Source organism: Podarcis erhardii (genome assembly GCF_964252035.2).
Source record: "Podarcis erhardii genome assembly, chromosome: 7".
NCBI classification, from domain to species: Eukaryota; Metazoa; Chordata; class Lepidosauria; order Squamata; family Lacertidae; genus Podarcis; species Podarcis erhardii.
This window is the reverse complement of record NC_138511.1, coordinates 69,849,688-69,868,589: the sequence shown is the minus strand read 5'-3', so window position 1 is coordinate 69,868,589 and position 18,902 is coordinate 69,849,688. Positions and strand designations below refer to the sequence as shown.

At 38.4% G+C, this 18,902-nt stretch overlaps 1 protein-coding gene across 14 annotated transcripts in view; it reads left to right on the top strand.

Annotated features, from left to right (window-relative positions):
* Positions 1-18,902, top strand: part of LOC309345631 (lethal(3)malignant brain tumor-like protein 4) — a 57,882-nt gene that overhangs the window by 12,243 nt on the left and 26,737 nt on the right. For 5 of the 14 annotated variants that reach the window (XM_081868846.1, XM_081868851.1, XM_081868844.1 and 2 more), the window contains exons 2-9: positions 6,594-6,747; positions 8,874-8,979; positions 10,515-10,665; positions 11,069-11,123; positions 12,245-12,333; positions 14,968-15,072; positions 15,899-16,034; positions 17,217-17,308. In XM_081868846.1, coding sequence (XP_081724972.1) covers positions 6,594-6,747; positions 8,874-8,979; positions 10,515-10,665; positions 11,069-11,123; positions 12,245-12,333; positions 14,968-15,072; positions 15,899-16,034; positions 17,217-17,308 — 888 coding nt within the window. Of the gene's footprint in view, positions 1-1,886; positions 2,774-5,053; positions 5,073-6,593; positions 6,748-8,873; positions 8,980-10,514; positions 10,666-11,068; positions 11,124-12,244; positions 12,334-14,967; positions 15,073-15,898; positions 16,035-17,216; positions 17,309-18,902 lie in introns of those variants that run through there. The other 9 variants (XM_081868853.1, XM_081868852.1, XM_081868854.1 and 6 more) reach the window with 6 other exon arrangements.

Genomic DNA, 18,902 nt, shown 5'->3' with positions numbered 1-18,902 from the left:
ACTTACTGAAGTTTATCTATTTTTATTAAAGTTTTTCTTGGTTTACAAAAGTACATGCCTCTTTTCTCAAGTTGTACAGTCTTTTCTACAGATCAGTTACATTTGTTATGGGACATTAGTGTTTTCTAGATAGCTTCTCTTTCTGTTCGCTTGTTACGTTTCCTTGGTAGTGAAAGAGGTTGGGGGCCCAGGGTATGGTTAGTTGGCTGCAATGGGGTTTGTTTGCCTTTGTGAGGGGGGATGGGCTTGTTGGGTCAAGTAAGCCAGAGTGATTTGTGTGCTGTTGGTGGGTTCTTGTTTGGTTTTGTACGTGAAAAAGGAGAGCCATACTGGGGTGAAGGCATCCTCTTCTATTTGTCCCTGTGCCAGTTTCAGTTTATTGGTTAGCTTTTCTAGTAAGGCTGTTTCCCACTGGTCCTTGTTCACCCCTGACAGGTCTCTCCAGTGTCTGACTGTGAGGCTTCTGGCTACTGAGTGTAGGTGGGTTATAAGCTCTCTATAATGTGAGTGTTCACTGTGATATTGGAAGATGTTCAGTAGGGGGGGGGGGTCATTCTATGCCAAATCACCTGGTGCCATGCACTCTGACGACTCAGATTTTCTTCAAAAAAATTTAATGTGTAGAGATACCTATGAGATAACCTTTTTATGTTTAAAAGATTTTTTGGTCCAAAATTGGAGAAATTTTAATTTTTTAAATTTTTTCATGTGATTTAGGCTAATGCAATTTCTGTGTCAGTTTAGAAAAAACCTCCTGTTTTGCTTATTTTTAAACCAATTGGGCTTATTTGGGTATCAAAATAAAGCAAATTTTGGTCTGTTTCAAACTAAGGTATAAAATGATATTAAGTGCCACAGAAAAGGGTCACCAACCATTCAAAGTGAATTTTAGTCATTTCGTACCTTGGTAGGTGTGATAAGCCATAGCACGAAAACCACAGCTAACACATGTATCATACTTTTTTTGTAGAATGGGTTAATCATGAACTTGTTATGTTTTAAAACAAGAAGGGTGTTTGTCTGTGGTTATAAAATATTTTTTAAAAATAAGTTTTATAAATTATTTAATAAAAACAAAATACGTCTTGGAACCCTTGTTCATTTTATTGTGTGAAAAACACTTCTACAATGATATGGTCAAAGCTGTTTTGTTTCCCACACATGTAATATGGTCAGTGATGCTGTTTTGGCCACTATGTGCAATATGACCTTTCTGAATCAGCAAGAAAAAAATGTATTTTATTATTTTACTTTCCAATTACAGGGTAGTTTGACTATGGGAATTCAAGTACTGATAACCTAGACTATTATAATCCACTTGGTGTAAGGGGCTACCCATGAGATTAGTTTAGAAGCTGCAGATGATACAGAATTCTGAGGCCCAGCTGTTTCAACGCATTTGCTACCAACTATATTCAAATCTTACTAATGGTATATAAAGCCCTAAGTAACTTGGGGCTGTTGTTGTTTAGTCATGTCCGACTCTTCGTGACCCCATGGACCAGAGCACACCAGGCACTCCTGTCTTCCACTGCCTCCTTAAGTACACTATTTCCTTATACTTAAGTACAATATTTCCTTATACTTCTGCCCAACCTACAATCATTTGATGGTGCCTGGCTGTCCTCAACAAATTATGCATTTAGCATGGGAGCACCAGCATTATAGAACACTCTACCTAACATAATGAAGTCAGCATTGTCGGTAATGAACTTTGAGTGTCAGCTTAAGTCTTGGTTATTTCAGCAAGCCTTCTTATGAAAAAGATATATGGTTTTCATTTCATGATTTATAGTCAGATGAACCATTTTTGTAAACCCATTTCTTTAATGCATTCTGCTTGATTTTGTTATTTTGTTTTGGTTTTAATTGATATTCTCTACACCACATGCATATGTTTTTTATATGTGTTTGTGGTATAGAAATGACTTGACAACAACAGTAATAGTAGTATAGGTATAAGGATCTGCTTATACCAAGTCAGACCAACTGTTCAACTATCCCAGCACTGTCACCCTGACAACAATTCCTTATCTAGATAACAGGCAGTGATTTTTTCAGGCCTGCTGCTTGAGAGCCTTTTAACTAGAGATTTGGGAGGGACCATAGTACAGTGGCAGAGAACAAGGTCCCTGGTGCAATCCACAAGTCTCCATTTAGAAAGATGAAATAGCAGGTGATGTGATAGACTTCTGCCTAGAACTCTGCAGCTAGTCAAAGCAGACAGTGCTAGGCTCAATGAACAAATAGTCTGACTAGTATAAGGCAGCTTCCTGGGTTCTGATACTTCCTCTGAGATGTCACAGGCCTTCTCTCGGCAAAGCCTATGATTTTTCTTTAAGTCATGGCTATTTCCTAAAAAATTAAGTATAGAGACCTCTTCTCTCACAATAAGGTAAGAACTGTACAAATACGCAGGTAGGCAGCACACAGTTAAGTCACAAAACACTCTGTTTCTTTTACACCAATTGCTTCAGTGTGAAGATGCACCTTATTGAAGGATGACATTTTTTCATGTTTCAAAGCCTCCCCCCTCCCTAAAATTGTTCTTAAAATGTACACAACTGGCCTGTTGATTCTGTGCCTTTTTGTTTTGTTTTCAAGCCTAGTTTTGTTTCTTAATTTTTTTTAAAAAAATCAAAGACTAAGCTGAAAGATGGAACAGAATATATCGGAGAAAAAACCAGCCATCGCCCAGACTGCAGACTTCGATGTAATGGGTGCCTTAGACTGGAAAGACGGCATTGCCACCTTGCCGGGTAGCAACATACAAGTAAGGAAAAAAAATAAGAGATAGGGTAAGCAAAGGCCCTAATTTAGTAAGAGTTACCAAATGTTCTTTTGTCAGGGAAGAGAAAAGACGTGCTGTGAAATGTATTGCCCTCTGGCATTAATTGGAGCTCTGGTGGCAAAAGCAAACTTGAGATGCCACCACCAAACTAAGTTAAATTTTGCTGAGATTTCTGCTTGCCTGCTGATTTAGCTATTTGTTTTTCCTGCTATGCAGTGAATCTGGAGTTTCTGGAAATAAAATGTCAGTGAAGAAGTATAACTCACTGTTTATGCACCAAAACAGAGAACTAATTTAATATATTTTCAGCCACATAAGTACACTTACTAAAGATAATCACCCTGTTTTAACTAATTTGTGAGACAGAGGAAACCTCTCTTCTTAGCCGTGACTCCTTGGGTTCCAGTACTACAGAATAATAACTGTAGTAGAACAAAACTGCAGCAGGGGGAAAAGAACTGTGCTACCTTGTCTGGACCTGGTGACATCTAAGCCTCTTCCAAGATGTTTCCTTACACACCTGTGTGTTATAAGAAAACTTGGAACCCAAGGCTGGTTGCTGGCAGCCAAAAGGACAACAGAGAATTGCATGGTGACAATAGGAAGGAGAGCAGAAGAAACTGTGGCTGGTTGTGCTGATCAGAGAGGCTGGTCTGAAGACTGGTTTGGCTTGTGGGCCACCTGTTGAGGAACAGGGCCTTAGCTCCAGCTTTTGGGAGGAGAGAATAGCTCAACTTTGCAGTTAATCTGCATCTAATTTGAGAGTTTTAGGCAAATATGGTTTGTTGGAATGCCTCTTTTATATAGACTTTTTCATTACAGATTTATCCCCATCCCACCTGCTAACTGATCTCCATAATGTTATTTTATTTATTTTTTAATTAAATGTGTTAGCTGTCTTTTAAAAATCTCGAAGTGCTATAAACTATTGAAGGATTTAATATGATAAATAGCTTTAAGGATGAAGACCCTGTGAAGTAATAACTGTGTTGCATCATGCTCAGAGGGCATTTTCCTTACCCCTGATCTTTTATTCTCTTTTCCTCTCTTGGGTTCTAGTGTGGGCACATAGCCCATGGGGTGTGATTTTTGAAGATGATTTGAATTCTCTCTTTTCAGAAATTGAGAATGGGCAACATTGCAATCAGAAAATTTGTCAGTCATTGTTGGTATGATTTTTAAAGATACAAATTACATGCCCCCCAAGAGTAATGTTCTAATAAAATAACCACTACTTCATCATCAATATGAAAGTCTGCCCAGTATGACATATCTAGGCCTTGGCGATATATCAATATATCTCCCAGGACCGGTATGAGGAGCTTCACTTAGTGGTATATCTCTGGTGGCACCGCCATCGCTCCTGAGTCTTTCTGCCACCAGTGTCCACTAGAGTTCCTGCCTCCAGTGGCACTGCTAGCAGAGGGACTCAGGAGTGGTGGCAGTTTCACCAGCGATATATCGCTGAGTGAAACTGCCATCACACTCTGCCCTCATACAATGCAGAGGGAGAAACTTTCCCTCCCTCTCCATCTTTAAACTGCTCGACTGAGGGCTGTCTCAGCTGGGGAGAGGGAACCTGTCCCCTGCCTAGCTGAGTTGTGCAAGCAAACTGCATTGTCCCAGCCCATGAGCGCCTGGGTGAATCCACCTCAGTTCCTGAGATGATAGCTGGGGCAGTTTCACCAGGTGCCTCACGGGCAGAGGCCAATGCAGCTTGTTTTTCCAACACTGCAGTATATCACCAAACCACAATGTTTGGCTAGTGATACACCACAATGTTGAAAAGCTGATATCACCCAGCCGTAGTCATATCATCTTGCCTTTAATGACACATAACAACTGTAGTGAGGTTCACATTGTAACCACCTACGTTTGTGTCTATAAACACTTAGATCATACTTTTGTTGCTCTTCCATTTAAAAAGTAACAACATAGTTGTGACAATCTATAATTATTGATCAGCATGTTGGCTGGTTTGCATTTTTTCTCAGTCAAGTAAAAACAATGCTGTATTATCCTCGGATTTGTAAGAATGGCTCAATTTGATTACAAAACAAATGATAAAATATTTTATTTATAAAATGCTTAAGAATGCTTAACAAATCTTCACTTGTTTTTTAAGGGTCTTGCATTATAGTCCTTTTTATGTGTTTTAAAATACTGTTCTGCCCTCTGTAATGGCTGAATCTCTAAATACATGGAGATGCAAGTGTACTGTGAGCAACATCCAGTCAAAAAGAAGCCCTTCTGACATCAGTGATTTCAGTTGGATAGTTAGGTACATGCTTAATTCACTGAATTCATTGGGATTTAGGGTGATATCCAGCTAAGTCATAAGGGTGCGGGTGGTGCTGTGGGTTAAACCACAGAGCCCAGGGCTTGCTGATCTGAAGGTCGGCGGTTTGACGGGGTGAGCTCCCGTTGCTTGGTCCCTGTTCCTGCCAACCTAGCAATTCGAAAGCACGTCAGAGTGCAAGTAGATAAATAGGTACCGCTCCAGTGGGAAGGTAAACGGCGTTTACGTGCGCTGCTCTGGTTCACCAGAAGCAGCTTAGTCATGCTGGCCACATGACCCGGAAGCTGTACGCCGGCTCCCTCAGCCAATAAAGCGAGATGAGTGCCACAACCCCAGAGTCGTCCACGACTGGACCTAATGTTCAGGGGTCCCTTTACCTTTACCAGCGAAGTCATACTTTGAGTAAGGTAAAGGGACCCCTGACCATTAGGTCCAGTCGTGACCGACTCTGGGGTTGCGGCGCTCAGCTTTCTTTATTGGCCGAGGGAGCCGGCGTATAGCTTCAAGGTCATGTGGCCAGCATGACTAAGCCGCTTCTGGTGAACCAGAGCAGCACACGAAAACGCTGTTTACCTTCCCGCCAGACCGGTACCTATTTATCTACTTGCACTTTTGACGTGCAGGGACCGAGCAACGGGAGCTCACCCCGTCATGGGGATTCGAACCGCCGACCTTCTGATCAGCAAGTCCTAGGCTCTGTGGTTTAACCCACACCCATTGAAATTGTTTAAGTCCATTGATTTTATTGGGTCTACTCTACTAGCGGATATCAGTCTTGGTGTTTACCACTAACTGGATTGTACCCTGTCTGTTGAGTAGTTGGGTGAATTGTGGCAGATGCTGGTTAAGTGCTTATGGGGACTGAATAAACATAAACTGGATGATACAGCAGAAATGTTTACTAGTACCCATGTACCTTGCTTTTTTTGAAATTCAAATAATGTACACATCACTTCCTGAACTGTTCAGAGACATTCTCCTTCTAGGTTATAATTGCATGAACCATTTAGGGGTTTGGTGCTCTAGCACTATAGGTGTATACCAGTACCAGCTTGATGTGCTGAGACATCCTCCATCCCTCCAAAGCAGCAGATACTGGCAACCATGGTTTTCACTTTTTAGATTTTGACTCTAAGCAGATAACATTATTAAGGAGTGCTTACTCTCCCTCAAACAGCACTATAGTTTTGTAGATCTTAGACCTTGTATGTAATCATTCCTCATTATATTTTTATATGTTCCATAGGTCTGAATCATGTTTACCGATGATGTCTTTCTGTATGTACATTGAAAGAAATGAGTACTCATTTAATCTGTGTCTGTGCTGTACTAACGAAGCCCTAGAGATTATTGTCAATGCAGTATTTAATGCATTTTCTTTGCTATTAGTTCCTTTTTACTCCAGTCTACCTTGTTTCCTTGTTGACTCTCATATACTGTTTCCTTTCCTTCAAAAGTCTCTTTTGTTACATGTTTACTCCATTCACTTTTTCTTCCCTGCAGTTTCGTTTAACTGAGTTTGGGACACTGGAAATAATTACAGAAGTTGAAGCAAAGGCTACAAAAGCTCTCTCTGCATCATCAATCAATACTAGTTCAGCCCTTAACTTGTCTACCTCTTCTGTGCCCAATACCATAACTGCTTGTGGTACTGAAGGTGAGCCTTAGACTCATAGACTATATAATGGAACAAGAGCATGAAGCCAACATAAAAAAATTAAAATGCTTCAGTTACGTGTAGCAAGAATGGGTCTTTGTAGTAGCTTGCAATCTGGTGAAACATTTGAACTGCTTGTAATTTTTATTCATTTAGCATTATTTACAGTCACTGTTTATATTTGTCCTTAGGAACAGAAACAGTAAAACAAGAGCGTGACTTTGAACTTTGAAACATTGTGGTTTCAACCATCAGGACTCCTTTTCTACCACACGGGGGGGGGGGGAATGGAGTGCACAATTTTCCAAATTATGTCTTTTGTCCAATATTTTGCACCCAGAGCAATCTTGTGGGCAAGACATTCTTTCTGGAACAGGTTTGCTGGGATAGAATATTTTATGTAATTATGGAATGCATTAACATCAACTCATGTTAGCAATCTTGAATTTTCACTGGAAAAGGGGAGAACATTAGCTAGCAACTTTCTGTTGTTTCTGGTGGTCAGATGCAGTTTCTTATTACTAATTCTTGTTACTTTTACATTTGTAAGACATTGCTAGGACTATTTACTGCTATTAAATTCACACAAGAGGGATAAGTGCACTGTTTGAAAACCATTTAAGCTTATATAAATTTATGCAGTGGGGCAGATTCACCTTCCTGACACTGATATTGCTGCTACATGACACTGATGTCAGGAAGGTGACATTGCTGGACTTCTCTGGCCATTCCTGATACTTAGATTGGCACCATCTAAGTTAACCTGGTTGTATTGTCTCTATGCAGATTATTGAATATACTGCCAAGTTTTGTGATTTTAAACAAGGATTTATGAACAAAAATGAACTCATGCTGTATGATTACTAACTGTGTAATGCTACACATTTCCTCCTAAGCAAACTTTGGACAGTTGGGTACAATTTTCTGTTTTGTCCACATGCTATTGGTGAAGATTTTTGATCCAGAACAGAAGAATGAATCCAAGTAAAGTACACATGAAAATATGCTTAGATATAGGCATAATTTATTTATTTATTTTTATCAATAATTTTTTGTTATTTTCTTTAAACATACACATAATTTCTTTATAAAGTCATAGTTGCTTCCATATATTTACTATGTCTACACAAGTTTATTAAAATTTCAAAACAGATACACCTTTATCTGACATCCATGTAGAGAGTTACCGTATTTTTCCATCTATAAGACCCGCCCATGTATAAGACTCTTTTTTGGGACTCCGAATTGAGGAAATGGGGGGAATTGCCCCCATTTATAAGACAACCCAATTTTTAAGCTTAATTTTTCAGGAAAATAACCTAGTCATACACAGAAAAATACGGTAATTTATATTGTATTCATCATATAGTTAGACCAATCTCATTCTTTTTTGTTTAAGTAAGTAGATTATTATAAGACCAACATCATTATCAATTGATAAAATAAAAAATATAAAAGTGTTCCCAAAGCCAAAACCAGTAACAACAGGGTGCATATAAACAATCTATATATTAAAATGTAATTTCAATACGCATAGTTAATGACATTTTTAGCTGTTAATTTTTGTTTCTGTTTAGTTACAGCAAATCTGGCTTAAATGTAACCTATTTCTTTCAGACAGAAAATACATTATTTTAATTACATCACCATTTCTTTAAATCACTTTCTTTTATTGAATGTGGCCTTAAGGTATATGTTTAATGAGGTGCCTATAACTCATACTTTTTTGCCACAATACATTTTATTAGCCTATGGTGTTAAGACTCTTCTTGCTGTTTTTGCTGCAGCTAACATAGCTTCCCCCTCTGGAATTTGTCAATATAGATGAAGTTTTGAATTTGTCATTTCATGGGGTAGGTGCCTAGAGGCTTTATACATTTGACAAAATTCAAAACACTATTCTTCTCATCTCTAAAGTTCACCCACAGTTAAAATACCCACAGAGTCTTCATTTGTTTGTTGCTTTGGCTTAAATGACTTCACAGACTCTTTAAATACCTGCTCCACGGTGTTCAGTTTCCTTTCAGGAATGTAAAAAGCATTGAAAGAGCTCCATGAAAGGTGTTAGAAGTCCCAAATAATTTTATTTTGAATTAATCAGTGCCTATCATCCTTTTTTTTTGCAGTGTCCAAGGACAATATTCCCAGATCTGAACTCCAAACCTGTGAAAATAACAGACACCCTGGGAAAATGGACTGTTTTGAGAATTCCCGTCAGGAACCTAGAGACAGGTAATGTCTTTGGTCTCCTCTTTTGTTTCATGGGACACAAGTGGAATCTGGATTAATATATATTTATCTCTGTATTAAAAGAGCAAGTATCAATTTCAGTATTTTTTTAAAAAGATGTTGGAAAACAGGATGGCTGGCTGCTGATGCAGTAACTAAATAGTAAGGCTGCAATCCTACACACTGAGCTGGGAGTCAATACCATTGAACTGAGTGAGGTTTACTTCTGAGTGTAGGATTGCAGGGTAAATCACTTTATGAAAGAATGAGATAGCATTCAAGGTGGAGACTGGCCCCATATTGATGAGGCACTGACCAAGACAGATTAAGGGAGGTAGTGGTTTTCTCTTTATCAGTTAACATTATTCAAAAGAGAAAGAAATGCAGTTGTTGTTTTCTTTAAACAGTATTCTTTGATTAAATTTAAAATGTCTAATTATCTTTCAAAATATTTATTTCAGCATGACTGAAAGTTAATTCTCAATACTTTATTCTGAAAGCTGGAAAAAACGTATTCAGAAAGGTGGAAAAAACGTATTGAACCTCTGATAGTTTAACTGCCCTCTGCATCCCCATCTAATTTAAAAACACTGTAACTATATATAAAGAATACTCCAGTTTGTCTGAAATTCATTTTATTCACATATTTGTGATTGCTTTAAATAGATGAGTTATAATACTCAAAAATTTCATTAATTTGAGTAACTTCTAACTTCAGATAAATTATGTTTTGCCACCTCAGTTGTTTCCCACCATAACTTTCATACACCAGTTTTGCATTTTTAGTAATGCTAAACATTGAAGTAGCCCATAAAAATTGTTAGGATGGTAGCAAACCTGTCACTCAAATGGGGAAGTTATATTCCTATTTACCTCACAAGACTTCCTCTGCCACAGCAGAAAAATGAATACATATCCAGTTTCCTTATAAAAGACAAAATGAAATGAAAACTCATCAAGCAAGCTGTGATAGGAAAACCGTTGGTGGTATGTCTGAAGCGTAAGAAGGCCACATTGCAGTATAAAAGTGTACAAGAGCTTTTCTTAATTAGCTCTGACGCTTTCATTGGCTCATATTGAATGAAAATGTAAGCATTGTTTCAACTTTGCAGTGCTTGTTTTCCTTGATGTGAAATATTCAGTGCAAATATGAATGAAGTTCAACATCAAGAAAACCTGCATGGTTGTGCAGTTGACCTGTGCTTCAAGAGAGGTCACTATTGTACATGATTTTGGTTTCCTGAAATTTGATTAATTGCTAATTAAGATGCCAGTTAGTACTAGCTATTAAAGCTTAAGTCCCAAACATACTTCCTAGGGAGTAAGCCTCGTTGGTCTTAGTGAGACATGTCTGAGTAAACATGCAGCAGGTTGGTTTTCATTGAAGAAGCTGGTCTTTGACGTGTCCTTGCCCCAGACCATTTATACTGTATTGCCTTTTAAATCTGCCAGTCCAGATGCTTCACTGTTAACAGGAAGGGTAACTTTTTGTAACTGCTCAGGGATACTTTGCACTTATTTTAGGTTTTGTCTCCTAGTAGAGTCTCTAAGGACACCCCAGTTGACTTCGGGAAACAGACAAGTAGCAGCCAGATGTATGAAACAGACAGACCTTCCAAGCGCCTACGAAAAAAGAGGAAGTTGCTTTTGGATTCTGAAGATGAGGAAGAAAATGCAGATGATGATGAGGTATTACAGGTTTAGTTGGAATCATAACCAAGAGGCTACACTTGAGTCGGGCAGTGATATATGTAAATCTTGAAAACTTTTTTGAATTAGAAGCTAATGTTAACATTTTACATTCAGAAAATAACACTCTGGAAAGTTTATAAATATATATATATTTATTGTGTGTGTGTGTGTGTGTGTGTGTGTGTCGTGGCGGGGATACACTATATCCTTTATGCTTTCTTGTTTGGTTATGCTTTCTTGTTTGTTTTTTTCATTTCTACCTTTCTACCAAGGTACCCAAGGTGAGTTACAATTTAAAATACTAAACCTTTTTATTTTTATAAAAGAATGAAAATGTCAATCATATGTATGAAAATCTCGGTGTATTTTCTTATCATTTAAAAAATATGTCTATTTCTAGGAAAAGAATAAATTGAATTTGAAAAACCGCAAGAATGCTAAACCAGTAAAGCAAGGTAAGCGGAAGGCTTAATGCTGAAAAGCTGCTGTATAGTGGATAATTTTGCAGCCCAGAAGGCTGGAGGTGTAGAACCCATAATATATCTAGAATAGTAGAATTAAGGGTTGCGAGTAACAGTATACCAACTTGTTCAGGTGGCCGCAAAGCATCTGGATCATTCATTCTGGCATCATCAAACTAGAGTCCCTCTTATGAACAGCAAGCTGAATATGATAAATCCTGTTAAAATAAACACTGGAAGATAAAATTGAAATGAAACTGATAATGATTGATGGGCTCTTAAGGATCATCTTAAATTAAATTACATCCTCAAATATTGTTCATCTTTTGCATTAATTTGTTGAAAGCCTTTTCTAAAGTCAGAGCTGGAGACATTTACAGCACAATTAATTAAGTGGAACTTGGTAAATATTTGTAAGATTGCAGCCTGTTCATATTCCTCATGATCTGTTGGCTGGCCATTTAATTTCTTTTAGATTTGCTTTATTGCTGCTAATGGTTGCTCATCTTATATATATTTTGAAGGACTATGGGAATTTGTTGTTTTGTACTGGTCAGTAAGGGTCTGTTTGACCAGTGCACCATTTACAGCTATCTAGAAACAAGAAAACCATATTTAAATAGCATTAAAAGTCAGCCTCAGATATTTACAACACAGAAAATATTTTGAAATTTATGAGCAGACGTTACAAAAAACACACCAATTCTGAGTATCCCCCCCCCCCCCGTTTCATTTAGAATTATTATATATGGTTAATTTTGCTGTGTTTTTGTATAAATAACTGTAAATGCATAAATAATTAATTGTATGTGGTATGTTTGTTATTTTTAAAAAAGCAACACCAGAAACCAGATCCTTCCTGCAATTAGTTTTATTCATTTTTTAAATAGCAGATAGTTTTGCTTATTTTAGTTCCCTAATATATATTCTAGTAAGGGGAAGTTGATAGCATTTGAATTGTTGGACTGTTCTTGAAAGCTGCTTTCCATCTATTGTAGAAGAAACGGCTTACCTTTGGATACCCAATGTGGCAAATAGAAGCACATGTGTGTGGATCTCTGCTTCAGTGCTTTGCCCTGCAGAAATAATTTCCCTCTCATTCTGTCTTTGCTCAGTTACTCCTGGAAAGAAGCATGTGTGGAACTGGCTGTCATACTTAGAAGAAGAAAAAATGGCACCTGCTCCACTGAAACTCTTCAAAGAGGTTGACAGCTCTTGGATAATTTATTTATTTTGTTCATGTGTCTATTTAATGACTTTGTGCATTTGGTTAACAGAATTGGGGGGGGGGCTGGTGTTGTTTTGGCATGTGCTGTGGTTCGTACAGGAGAAATAGAGTTTTCACCTTGTCAAACCAGCCTAGAGTTCTTGCACACAAAAGAGTTCTCCTACAGGGAGGAACCAGACAGGGTTGACTTACTTTATTTTGTGCTGCTGCAACATAGGCTAAAGAGCTAGATTTACTGGTGGTGTTGTGTTGGCTAGGTGGCTGGCTGGCTGGGTAGTTACATCTTGTCTAAAGAGTGGTTCCTGATGCCTTTCCGATAATATCTTAAAAGTTAACAAAGCTGCCTTTTGGGTCAATATGCAAGTTTGCTTGTTAAAAGGGAAAATGTGTAATCAAGCCCCACTTCTGTTTTGGTCTTAGGAAAAATGCAGAAAAACTCCCTTGCTCCTTTCATTGTTTCCTCTTTGTAGTCAGGAATTGTTTGCCCATTTGGATAGGGAAGAGCTGTCACTACAGAGTGACCAGAGCTGTTGCAACAAGGTGCTGCTCCCCAAAACAGCTTGCTAATGAGATAGGTAGCCCCAGGCTTTCTCATTGTGAGGGAGTAGTAGACAAGAAAAGGGGAGAGCAAGTGCTGCAAGACAACTGCCATGGATGCTTTTGCTGAGATTCCTGCATTGCTAGGGGTTGGACTAGATGACCCTTAGGTCCCTTCCAACTCTATGATTCTAAGAAATCTTCAATTACTGCCTGTACTGGATGCCAGAGAAATGAACTAATATGGGCAGAGGAGGGTTTTATTTGTACTTGTTCCCCTGTTGAAATGGGAATATGTCAATTACTCACTAGAGAAAGTTTAATAGTTGTGGTTTTTTTTAAGTTTGCACCCAACCCTTGTTTTAATTTGTGCCTTAAGTATGTGAAATTGCTCAGCGCTAGGATCATATCTTAGCCAGTTACTGTGTGAAGCTAGCTTTAGCTTTGCTAATTAGCATAGTGCTTATATTAATTGGATCCTTGACTTTTAGCATGTTGTAGATTATCTGATTAAAAAATAATCATTACAAGTGAGGGTACAAGTAGCAACCAATTGGCATGTCTAAAAATATGCAAGAAGCCGACCTCTATAGAATGTGAATATAGCACGCATCCTGTCTGATACTGAATTCCCTCAATTTCCATTGAAATGAAAAAATAGCACCTTGTAATGCTGGGGAAATGTTCAGTCATCCTTTTTTTTCTAGCGGCACCTTTCAGCTTTGATCAGTTATGTCTATAAAGATCAACTTCTTGGTGGAAGTAAGCATTGGTTATAAAAGGTTGTTTCAGAATTCCTTTTAATTATCTACCTGTTCTTAGCCAGGGTTTGAGAGTTACGACTCTTTTTATGTCAAAACTTGAAACTTTGTTCTTGGTTGATGTTTACAAAAGTCAGAAGAAGCTACTCATTTCAGGTATCGCACCAAGTCACAATTCAGATGTCAAACCAAATCAGTTTTGTGCTCATGATAGTTTAGAACTAAACCAATGGATTGAGTTTCCAAATGTTTAACAGTCAAATCATGGTGTGCATCAGGGTGGGGAACCTTTTTGACTGCATGGGCCAGACCCTTATCAGGATGCCTTTAGTGGGTGGGGCTGTCCATTGAATGGAAGCCACTTCTGTTTCCTTGATCAAGGTGTACTCCTACCACCCATCATCTTAACATCAGGTCTAGGGCAGGTGGGCATTACTTCCCCCAAGTGGCTTTGTGGGCCAAATGAGGAGGCCTGGCATGCCAAGTTTGGCCCACACGCCAGATATTCCCAACCCCAGTCTACAGACAGTTTTTGCCTGCTTTTGTTTTCCGATCTGCTCAGCACTTAGCTCCTTAAGTTCATTTCTCTCTCCATAGAACAGCAGCCTCTGGAAGTGAAGTGAGGGCCATTACCATGGTTTGTCAGTTCTGATATCATACCGACTATAGCTCAAAAAATGGCTTGCAAATTAATTTCAAACCATGGTTTCCAATTCTTGTTTGCTGACTGATCACAAGCCATGGTTTTTCATTTCAGAGTTAGCTTAACTATAGCCAACTGATGTCTGAACTGAGCACAGAAGCTGCTTGTCTGATGTGGCAGAACCACAATATTAGCTTTCTAGTAGTGACAGTGCTGCCAGTTGCCAGGAGATGAAGGGGTGGGAAGGTCAAGGTCGTGTGGGTGCACCAGCAGACCTAATCCAGTGCTCTCACTGTTGCACCCACTATGCATTGACCTCCCCACTGCCTCACCCCACTCCATCGTGGTAAGTGACAGTGACACTACTGCCAAAAAATTAGCATTGCAGCTTTGTCCCACTGGGCAAGCCATTTCTGATGAATCACAGTCTTCAAATCAATATATTTGTGAATATAATTCTGATATAGATGCCATTCACCTTCCATCTCTCAGTGTAAAACAAGTACAGAGTTAGCAATCTCTGAAGTTACCTCCATTAGAGAAAACAGATTACACAAAATAACTAGAGTTCATTTCCTTCTTATTTTCCCCATAGAGTATTAACACTGCAACAAGAAAGTCTTCGTTGAAGTGTAAAATAATGTTTTCCCTCCATTATTTCCACTGCAGTCTCAGTCCTTTCCACAAAACAAAAATGGATTTAAAGTTGGAATGAAGCTAGAGGGCCTTGATCCTGAACACCCATCCTTATTTTGTGTGCTTTCTGTTGTCGAGGTATTTGCCTTTCTTTGTATTGAAATCAACAGTATTAGCTTATTTTCTGAATAATAAGGGGGAGGGGAAAATAGACAGAGGGAAGGTCTTAAGGCATGCCCTAGATCACTGAGTTAAAACGATGTTTAAAGATAATGCTTCACATTCTATTTAATTAAAAATATCTTCTGCCTAAATTTTGTTATTTTAAATTAAACAACTTTAATGGTTTTAAAGTCAGAAACAGATCCTGCCAGACTCAAAGGGTATTTTCAGGTAAACAAGACAATCTTTAGTGTGTGTGTGTGTTTTCTTGGGCGTTTACTTGAATTACTGTATTTTCCATCTATAAGATGCCCCCATGTATAAGACGCCCCCTGTTTTTGTGGCAACAACCAATTGCTAGTCCACTCTCGGCAATATCCGTGTATAAAACGCCCCCATAATTTTTGACATTATTTTAAAGGGAAAAAACCTAGTTTTATACACAGAAAAATACGGTAATTTTGAGGCCTGAATAAATGCCTACACATGTGCAAAATGGATCTCCTGGTGGGTGGGTGGGAGTGAGTGAGAGAGAGACTCAACATCAGTGTGACTGGACACTGCAGTGTAGAGACTTGAGTTCCACTTTGACAATAAGCATAAAACAGACTTTGTGGAGGAGTCCCTACAACTATAGATAGTAAATTTTAAAAGAGAGCATTTCTATCTTTTGCCAAAGATTATAAGGAGATGGAATCAATCCAGAGTTAAGTTTAAAAAACAAACCCAAACAAACGAAAAACAACCCTAAGATTCTTTTGACTCGTGAAAGGGATAACTTTGAGTTGCTTCATGCTTGCAGGTGCAAGGGTACAGAGTGAGATTGCACTTCGATGGTTATTCTGAGTGTTATGACATCTGGGTTAATGCGGATTCTCCAGAAATCCACCCTGTTGGATGGTGTGAAAAAACAGGTCACAAGCTGCTTCCTCCTAAAGGTACATGAACTTATTATTTTGTTCAAACAAGTGCATTTGGATGTAATGCTACGCCACATTTTAGCACCTTGGGAACACACATGGATAAGCTTCAAGTTTTTATGCTCCCATCTCATGGGTGTGTGTGTGTGTGTGTGTGTGTGTGTGTTTGAACAGAAAGTTAAAGGCATCCAGTTCCTGATTTGAGTTTGTTGTAACATCCACACTTGGAACTTGCTTAGTTTAAACATAGGTTTGCTGAATCAAAGCTAGGTTGTTTAATTTACTATATTGTGCCATTTCATATAAATTGTAGTTAGTTCAAACATGGATGTGGATGCTTCCAGTCTCCTTGCCAGAGGAGGGGGAAGTGAGGAGGGAGCTTGCAAACTCATGGCTCGCCTGTGCTCATTCTGATAGCACTAAAGTTAACATTGTTAAAAATGGGAAGAAGTAATTGAAATCTAAACCAATAAGTAGCCACTTCACAAAATAGAAATGGGTACATATTAAATATAACATTTGCACCTACCTTTGCTTGCTTGCCTTTACTTGTTTGCGTAAATGATATTTATATTTGTAAATAGCTTGTCAGGAAGGCAGTGCATAAGTGCAATAAATAATAAAATGAATAAATAATAATATGTGAGATGTTGAGACACCGTTTGTCCACCCTGTGTAGAGCATGGAAATAAGCTGCTGAAGCAGTGTATTGTTTGCAGTGGATCATGTATGGTAAACCTTAGAAGACAGAAATCTTACAGGACAGAAGAGAGTGCATTCACTTTTGCTGTAGTTTAGGAAGCAGTTTTCTTATAAGAGAAAAGACAAACTTTTTTTTTGATGGAGCCAAGCAATGGAAAACGTAAAATAATGAGAATTTCTTTCAGTAATGTGCAATATAGCAAATGCATTCACTACTTTTCCCCCCCTTTTAATGTTTCCTAGAGACTTCTGAAGTTTCAGATTAATGATTAACAACTGCAAAAATGTATTTAAAAGACAGAAGAAAGTGAGAGATATGTTAACTGAAGCCTGTAACTCCTGCCTATTTCACAGGGGCAGCTATTATGCAAAGTTCACATTCTTCCCACATCATTTCTATTTCTGAAAAACCAATCTGAATGTAGCAGCAGCCACTGTATAAAACAATACTTTTATCTCCCTCCCTCCCTCCCTCCCTCCCTCCCTCCCTCTCTCTAGGTTACAAGGAAGGGGAATTTAATTGGACATCATATTTGAAGAACTGCAAAGCTCAAGCTGCCCCCAAAGCTCTTTTCAGAGCCCTGAGCACGGTAAGAGGCAGTACTGATGTTTTAGTCTTTTAAATTCCAGCCATTTCTAAAGCTTCAGCCAGGATATTATTGTGCCTTTTTCAAATGCTTGGAACAGAGGCTGAATCACTAAGAAACAGGGGAATATCAGATGTCAAATGAGAAAACTATTTAATTTCTCACTTACATTTAGTAAACAGAGTTTATTGTCTGGCTTTTTATATATGTGCACATGGCAGACACCTACCCAAGCAAAGAAAGAATTCTATCATCTGACTACTTACTAGGTGATTTGGCACAGACTAGATTGTATTTTGTCATATTTCTCTGGCATTGGCTACATTTTACCAGAATACCAGAACTTGCTCAGTCCTTGACGGGAAAATATTTGTTATACGTGTACTTACATCAAACACATTTCTGCTCATTTGAATAAATGCATTCATCTTCCCCATCTCCAGCATTTTTTAAATAGCTTTAGTTTGCTTCCCGTTCCACTCTGTCAAGTATCTTTGCTTGTACATTTGCATAGCACCTTGTCCAATCTGTAGCCTGGCAATGGTTGTCAAATTGTGTTGATTTCAATGAATGAGAAGGGCCTTTGTAACTCTTCCATGCAGAGTAGCCTTGTGGAGAAAGTAAGATCTGTTCCAGCTTTTCTTTGAATACAAGAGTCACTTCTCAGCAGCATTTTACATAGTCATATAATTGTAAGGTTGGAAGGGATCCAAAGGGTCATCTAGTCCAACTCCCTGCAATGCAGGAATCACAGCCAAAGAATCCCTGACAGATGGCCATTCAAGCTCTGTTTAAAAATCTCCACTGGAGAGTCCACAACCTTCCGAATTTGTCTGTTCCGCTGTCAAAGAGCAAGCAACCCATTTTCAGCCAAGAATTGTGCCAGGAAGCTGTAACTGTATTTGTGGATAAACTAGCTCAGACATTATTTCTTTCACATGATTGTGTCTGCAGGGCCACTCTATATGGAAACGTTTCATATATTTGAACAAGGTCAGGGTCTTTAGGTTTCAGTCTGAGTGATCCTCCTCTATTTATGGGGAACATCTGCTGTATTTCAGAGGATTTGTCCAGTAATGTGCCAGAACTTGCTGTTACCATAGTAGAATTGTCATAGGATTCAGCCTCTAGCACTGAATTTTGATCCAAGTGGAAAATAGCATTTGCATTCTGCTGTCTTGATGTCATAGCGGATTATAGTTTAGAGGAGGGAGAAGAGATCTAAAGGTTCTCCTCCTCTGGATGAATGAATCCTTCTATCGGAGAAAGGGAAAATTCAGAATGCAATACCACACATGTATTGCCAAGTTCGGTATTTAATATGTCCAGTTACAACAAACTCATGAACCATTCCTGGGAAGGATTTCTACCTGAAACCTCTTTAGATGGATAAATTTATTCAGCTGCTAGATTAACCTGCTAGTTTGACCTGGTATAGTTTGTTTTTTGATGAGACTTTCCCATATCTAACAAATTCTGGTCTTTAATGTCCACTGGAACATGTGATTTTTTTTTTTTAAAAATACTTTATTAGCATTCATTATACTAATGAAGCTGTAATTTCAATAAACTAGCTAACTGCAATGTTTTCTCAATT